The 7,683-nt window shown below is 34.2% G+C and overlaps 1 protein-coding gene across 2 annotated transcripts; it reads left to right on the top strand.

Moving 5' to 3' along the window:
* The first annotated feature begins 1,367 nt into the window (after nucleotides 1-1,367).
* Nucleotides 1,368-6,069, top strand: LOC122606609 (calcium-dependent protein kinase 8-like). 2 transcript variants are annotated; one of them, XM_043779452.1, is made up of 8 exons: nucleotides 1,368-2,130; nucleotides 3,305-3,428; nucleotides 3,539-3,682; nucleotides 4,175-4,327; nucleotides 4,428-4,543; nucleotides 4,633-4,800; nucleotides 5,200-5,430; nucleotides 5,655-6,069. In XM_043779452.1, exons 1-8 carry the CDS (start codon nucleotides 1,624-1,626, stop codon nucleotides 5,808-5,810), a joined length of 1,599 nt encoding a protein of 532 aa, XP_043635387.1. In that variant the 5' UTR covers nucleotides 1,368-1,623; the 3' UTR covers nucleotides 5,811-6,069. The 2 variants fall into 2 exon arrangements, with proteins under 2 accessions (XP_043635387.1, XP_043635388.1); XM_043779453.1 differs by lacking the exon at nucleotides 1,368-2,130 and adding an exon at nucleotides 2,378-2,392.
* Nucleotides 6,070-7,683: the final 1,614 nt, after the last annotated feature.

Here is a 7,683-nt window from a genome sequence, read left to right as displayed (position 1 = left end):
GTCCTTGAGAAATGAGTCCTTGACATTAGGTAGCCTCTAAGTGTTGAGTGTATTAAGTGATTGAATGCATGAAGAATGTCTGAATGTATTAAGTAAAATATAAGTAATTGATGGTTATTTTATGTATTAAGTAAAAAATGAAACATGAAAATTAATTGAATAGTTAACAATTAAGTTTATTAAGTAAAAACAAAAAAAATCTAAATTTTATTAAATAATATGAAAATCTAATACAAAGTTGGGGAGTGATGGGCACCATGGTTACCACTTTTCTCACCACCTAGCCAATCACCGAGGAGTCGAGGTGGGATTTGGCCCAGTTACTGGCCGGTCACCGACTCAACATTCCCTCACCAATATATAACGTCCACCCTTAAGAGCACTCTCAATAGTTACGTATGTTTAATCTCACCATTTTTACCACATTAGCTCCACCTTATTATTACATTTTAAAACTAATATCAAACTAACATATCTGACACTACCAACATCAATTCTTAATCACTTTATTTTCTCGTTAATCTTTTTTAAACACGCAAATCACAAAAAGAACATATATTTATAAAGAGGAGAGCCACAAGGTGGTCGTTAGCTTATCAATTAGGCAGGCAAAGTAAACTTATCTCACAATGTGACGACACGCCGTCGTTTTGTAAGGCAAAACAATAAACGAACCGATAAAGCCATTGGAAACCCTCTATGGATAGTTGGATACATCGTCAACACTAGATTTTTACTAACTTTTATCGTTTTCAAATTAAGGGACTAAAACTCTCTAGATCATGTCAAATAAAATTGTTATCTTCATTTAACCTTGGTAAATAATGGAGCCAGTCAGCCAGCCCTAAAGCTGAAGTTCAAAAAAGAAAAAAGGTGAATGAATAGCCATGAGGTGTTTGGTACAATGGAATGGAAATGGTAGAAAGAGAATGAGAAAGATTTCTCATGTTTGGTTGCAATGGAGAAAGAGAAAGAGAATCTAAAAGTGGGAATCGATTCCATTCCCTCAATTCTTTATAAAATGTAGAAAATGGATGAGAATGAAAATTATTATTATTATTTTTTATTGGTTTAGTGATATTATATATATTAAATTTAATTATTATTTAAAATTTTGTATTTTTTATATATTCATTCTCTTTCCAAACACTCGTTCTCTTTCACACTATATTCATTTGATCCTTTATTCACTCATAACACATGCCCCGTAGTTGTCTTTGGTAGGAAACGGTCATTGACTTCTTTCTCAATCAGTAATTTTATCAAATCTTTGATACCCCGAATCATTCAAGTTCACACACTAAAACACTCACAAAAACACACACACATATCAGCAAGGTTTATTTTCTTGAAAAACCCAAATAAAATCAGGGTTTTATAATAAACTTACATATTCACAAGATCTGATTCTTTTTAAGGTACCCATTTCAAGATTTTTACTTTATATTGTTTAGATTAGGTTTTAAGTTGATCTTGAATTGTAAAGTTGTAAACTTTTTGATACCCATTTGGATTTAAGACTTACCATTACCAAACCTTATCCATTTTATCATACAAAGCTTAAAGGTTTAAGCTTTTTTGGGAAAAAACTTTAAAAAATTTGATTTATAAGGGTTTGGTGATATGGGTAATTGTTGTGCTTCACCTTCTAGTGGTGAGAAAAAGAAAAAAGGGAAAAATAAACCGAACCCATTTTCGTTAGACTACGGAGTGTCCAATCCATCTGCAAATGGTGGGTATAAAACAACTGTGTTGGAAAATCCAACAGGAAATGAGATTGAGAGCACATATATTCTTGGTAAGGAAATGGGTAGAGGAGAATTTGGGATTACGTATATGTGTACGGATAAGACGAACGGTGAAGTATATGCGTGTAAATCGATATCGAAAAAGAAGTTGAGAACTAGAGTTGATATTGAGGATGTAAAGAGGGAAGTTGAGATTATGAAACATATGCCACCACATCCTAATATTGTGACCTTGAAAGATACTTATGAAGATGATAATGCTGTTCATTTGGTTATGGAGTTGTGTGAGGGGGGAGAGTTGTTTGATCGGATTGTTGCTAGAGGTCATTACACTGAGAGAGCGGCTGCCGGTGTGACTAAGACCATTGTTGAGGTTATTCAGGTGAAGTTGATACCACTATTCTGATTTATATATACTGTCTTTCGGTACAATATAGTGTTGTGTTCGTATGTTAAAGACATAATTGCTAAACTTGCCAAGAATTATAAGTGTTTTGATATGCCCGTAATTTGATGATTGCAAAATGCAGGTGTGATTATATGTTTGGAGTCACTGACAGAAACTGACTATGTTAGGGTTAGAGTAGTTGAATTTGGATAACTTGGCTAAAGCACCTTGTTTGATTCCGATTCTTCAAGTTTCGGTAATCACTTGCAAGTTGCATATCCATACGCTTAATAGATGCATTAGAATCCTTACTGATGGGAAAATGACAAATTAGTTTTCAGCAGATCTTTATTTAATTCTAGAGTCGATTGCTCTCACATATGGGAGAATATGATGCTTGCTGACCTAAAGGCTTGACTTTGTACTTTCTCTTGTAATTTGCATAGCATATTGGTTTTGTCCAAAATTTAAGGCATATAAAAATCATCTTGAATGGGATGTTAAACTTTTCAACGTTTATAAATCAGAGTAACTGTTATTCTAGCCAAAATGCAACAGAGATATAAAATAAGAATATTTGGCAAGAATGGATCATTCTGGGTCGGTAATAAGAAATAGCATATATGGGTGTTTTCATTACTTTTTTGTTTTTCATTTAACTTCTCAAAGATTTGATCAAAATGCAAGGTTGCAAAAGTCGCTACTTCGACTCGGATCAGCCAGGGTCCTTGGTAAGAGTACCCGGACTAATTGGGGAGTACTCAGATATGGAATTTTAAAGTCAGCTTAATGATTTGAAATCATATGCGTAGAAATAGACTAAAAGATAAATATAATTGTTTAGAAACACAAACATAATCTTTGTAATACGTCAAACATAGTGTACCTTCAAATCCTTTATAAAAAAAAAATAAAAGAATTGACTGAATTTTACCAAGTTTGACCCGTTGAACAACTTTTGAGTTGATTTTAGCCTAATTGCCTTTTGCCACTGACTGAGTTCCGAGTACTCTCCGATTTGTAGGCTGAGAATCCGAGTTTTACACCACCGTCAAAGTGGCATGTTACAAATGGCGATAACATGAGTGATTGCTGGTGTTTATAAAATAGAATTACAATTATTCCCTTTATTCGACTGTTGGTTTCTTAATTTTGAATTTTGTTACAGATGTGCCACAAACATGGTGTTATGCATCGTGATCTTAAACCCGAGAACTTTTTGTTTGCCAACAAGAAAGAAACCTCACCCTTAAAGGCTATTGATTTTGGATTATCCGTTTTCTTCAAGCCAGGTACAAACTATTAACATGACATATCTCTATTTGATATATAAGTCATTTGATGGTGCTTTTTATCTCTATATCTTTGCACTAAAGAAGGTCAATCTATATATATGCCGCAGGAGAGAGATTTAATGAAATTGTAGGCAGCCCATACTACATGGCTCCTGAAGTCCTGAAACGAAATTATGGTCCTGAGGTGGATGTCTGGAGTGCTGGAGTAATTTTATACATATTACTTTGTGGTGTTCCACCTTTTTGGGCAGGTCAGATTAATGTAATATCTTGATTAGAGGTGGTAAGATGGGTATGGTGTATAGCCTGAGTAACAGGTCAAAACAGGTTTGATCAATGTGCGTATATTTAGTCAGGTCAAAACTACAGTCATAAAATCTAACTAACTATTTTATTACGAATGCTAATCGAATTACTTTTACATTGAATTTTAATCATATAAATAACTACCCTCGAAAATGTGATTGTGAATTCTTATCTTTGTATTATTACAGTTCCAATCAAACTTTAAGATTACATAAAACACCATTAGGCCCTAGGGAGGTTGTATATATGTGAATGCACTTTGATGAGTTTCAACCCGTTATCCAGGGTTTCTTTTAGCTCAGTGTTTTAGCTTAACCTGTTTAACCCATAAGACATATAAGATATTGCAAATCAACCTATTTATCCGCAAATGGGTTGATTTTCCCACCTCTAATCCTGATTTTCCTTATACTAAAAAGTATTTCTATTTAATGCAGAAACTGAACAAGGTGTTGCACAAGCGATCATTCGATCAGTTGTAGATTTTAAGAGGGATCCTTGGCCTAAGGTATCTGATACTGCAAAGGACCTTGTCAAGAAGATGCTCAATCCTGACCCCAAGTTACGCCTTACTGCTCAAGAAGTTCTCGGTACTATAAAGATGATCTTTCTCTGTTTTAAACTGTTCGAGTATATCTGGGGATTGTTTACCCTTTTCTGATTCTTTTTGGTTATTTGTAACTCTGTCAGATCATCCCTGGATACAAAATGCCAAGAAAGCTCCAAATGTGTCTTTGGGTGAAACTGTCAAAGCAAGACTCAAGCAATTCTCTGTTATGAACAAGCTTAAGAAAAGAGCTCTAAGAGTAAGGAAATTCATTATTTTTGTTATTGAGACAATCTATAGTTTTTGTGTATGTGAATAACTTGAAGTCTCTATGTGACAACGTTGCAGGTAATTGCTGAGCATTTGTCTGCGGAAGAGGTGGCGGGCATGAAGCAAGGTTTTGACTTGATGGACACAAACAAGCAAGGGAAAATCGATTTTGCTCAGTTGAAAGCCGGGTTGCAGAAACTTGGGCATCAAATCCTTGATGCAGATGTTCAAATACTTATGGAAGCAGTAAGTTTTCGTAGTTGATTTTGATGGTCAAGTATGAGATTTATAATGTCTGCTCAAGCATCAAAGTCGAGTCTTGTGTGATATTTTAATGTTTTATATGTAAAATGACACAAGTCACTATTATTTTTTCTTCTTCAAAGCTTAACTTAATTCACGGTCTAAAATAGAGGTGGCAAGATGGTGGTCGGGCAGGTTGGGTAACACGTCAAAACAGGTGCTGACGAGGCTGTAAATAGTTAAATGTGACAGAAGTTTATCAACAATTCAACTTGGGAGCCTTTTGACCTATCTGCCCCACTTGATTCGATTTATTTTTAGCAATCATTAATGAGTTGTCTCATGTGCCCTTGAGAAATTTAACTGCTTAGCTGGATGTATTAATGAAAGGCATTACTACAGGGTGATGTTGACAAAGATGGATTCTTGAACTATGGAGAATTCGTCGCAATCTCGGTTCACTTGAGAAAAATGGGTAACGATGATCACCTTAAAGATGCTTTTGCATTTTTTGATAAAAACCAAAGTGGGTACATAGAAATCGAAGAGCTAAGGGAAGCCTTATCTGATGATGATGAAGCCAACAATGAAGAAGTCATTTCCGCCATCATTCATGATGTTGACACTGACAAGGTTCAGTTTTTATTAATTTTTGCTTTTCTATTTGAGCTGTTATACTGAATTCTTTGATCTGTTAGACCCATAATTATCAAATTCATGTTTTCTTGATATCTAATTTGACCTGCATGGTCTCCTAGGTATGCATATTCATATGCATAGCGCAAAAGGGTGTTTTTTATTTACTTTATGTTTTTTAATCTATATTTTAACTAAATACTCTTTGTTGATTCTTGCAGGATGGGAAGATTAGTTTTGAAGAGTTCACGGCAATGATGAAGGCAGGAACGGATTGGAGAAAAGCATCGCGACAATATTCAAGAGAAAGATATAATAACTTGAGCTTGAGATTGTTCCAAGATGGATCAATGGATACAGCCAATGAGGTAAGATGACTGACTACTGCAAAACCAACAATTATTTTACCAAAGAGATTAAAGTTTCTTACAGTCGTTTTTCGAGGTTATTTTCCTTTGTTTTGACAAAGATGTAGAGAAGGGATTTTATTGTGGTTGTAAATATGGATATGTTTACATATCCTTGAGAGCCAGTATACCTTCTTTTCCATCTAATTAGTTTCTTTCTTTCTTTAGCAGATTGGATAATGTAAAGCATGCTAATTAATAGTAAAAAGTGTTTAGTTTGTCTTTTGAATCTAGTCGCGTACAGCATGGCTTTGTTTTTTGTTTGAGGTACCTCATTGTAAAACATCGCGAGTGCAGCGAGAATCTGGGAGCGACTATGGGATACTCTTGCATGTACATTTGAGTAAAAGACTCGCTCCCTCCAAACAATCCCGAGTAATGGTCAAAATTGGTCTTTTTGCCGGTTTCAGAACCCGAGCCGTCAATTTGGTCAAATGGTCAAAACCTGTTTTGACCAAAAACTGGTTTGGTTCCACATTGGTTGAGAGATATATGCTCTTTTAAGTGTTCTTATGATGCTTAATGCAAGCAACTTATCAGGCATTATCATTTCTATGTATCCTTGATGTTGTTTATTGTAAGTTGAGCCACGTGGTTACAAAAGTTTTAATACATATAAATATGTAAGTACATGCATGTAGTTTAAGTTGGATCACTTATTCCCGCGTAATGCGGCGGCGGTGGGCGGTGTGGTAGTGATGGCAGAGGTGGTGGCGGTGACGGTGGTTGGGGTGGTAGTGGGGACGGTGATTGGGACAACGATAGTGGTGAATGTAAAAGTAATTAATATTAAAGGTGGTATTGTAGCTTATTTAAGTGTTGAAAGATCTATACTGTAAATTATTTCATTAAGGGTATTATAGATATATTAGATTAAGATGTTTAAATTAATGAATAAAGAAAAAGAGTATTTTTGATTTTTTAAAGGTAGAAAGTTTAAGGAAAAAAAATGATAGTTTGTTTTATTATATGATATTGATTTGGTCTAATCTTTGAGTTTAATTATTAAAGAATTATATTAAAATTTCATTAATGTAGGAAATATAATGACAAAGTAGCTTTAATTTAGTGAATGTACAAACGGGCAAACGACTTTAATAATTTGGAAAATCAGTACCTCATTTGTGTGTAAACCTATGCATGCATATAGGCGGTTCGGGTTGATGGGTTGAAAAACTCTGACCCTAACTCAACCCACTAAAAGTTTTAGGTCAAAAATTTCAACCTTAAACTATAATCCGTCAACTTATGACCCAACTCATGTGACCTGATAAGCAAATATATATAAATATAAAATGGAATAAATCAACCAGTATAAAGCTTTATCATTGATGGAATAAGCCGAAAACGAAGGGTACCAGAAAGAAAGAAAGAGGAGAGTATTGTTAGTACTTTGACACAGTGTTAATAATCTTACCGTCTCATTCTACATCACTTATCATCTCACAAAATTTTGAATCTTCCTCTTATTTCAGATTTGAAGTTACTTTGGGTTAGAAATATAGAAAATGAGAATGAGGCGTATGAATTAGTGTAATGATTATTTTAAAGATATAGGGTTGACGGGTTGACCTGACAACCCTTCAACCTAACCCGAACCCAACCCATAAAAAATCAGATTGATGGGTTGGCGGGTTGGCGAGTCGAAAATACTCAACTATATAAAAATTATACCCACATGTTTAAAAGTTAAGATTATATAGATGTGTGAAATTACCATTTTACCCTAAATAATATAATTTACAAAATCATTTCATTATTTTCTGAAAGATTCCATTACTCTTTTAAATCAAATATTTTTATATCAAATACTTACATTACTTGACGCATCTATCGCTTATAT

The sequence above is a fragment of the Erigeron canadensis genome, chromosome 7, assembly GCF_010389155.1.
Source record: "Erigeron canadensis isolate Cc75 chromosome 7, C_canadensis_v1, whole genome shotgun sequence".
Lineage (NCBI taxonomy): Eukaryota > Viridiplantae > Streptophyta > Magnoliopsida > Asterales > Asteraceae > Erigeron > Erigeron canadensis.
Note: the sequence above shows the minus strand (reverse complement) of the source record. Positions and strands in the feature narration are given on the sequence as shown.

Excerpts from the sequence above, each read along its gene's own strand:
- LOC122606609 (XM_043779452.1), top strand. The coding sequence starts at position 1,624 with ATGGGTAATTGTTGTGCTTCACCTTCTAGTGGTGAGAAAAAGAAAAAA. Across the intron at positions 3,683-4,174 it reads TGTTCCACCTTTTTGGGCAG|AAACTGAACAAGGTGTTGCA; the intron begins GTCAGATTAATG and ends TATTTAATGCAG. Across the intron at positions 4,801-5,199 it reads TTCAAATACTTATGGAAGCA|GGTGATGTTGACAAAGATGG; the intron begins GTAAGTTTTCGT and ends GCATTACTACAG.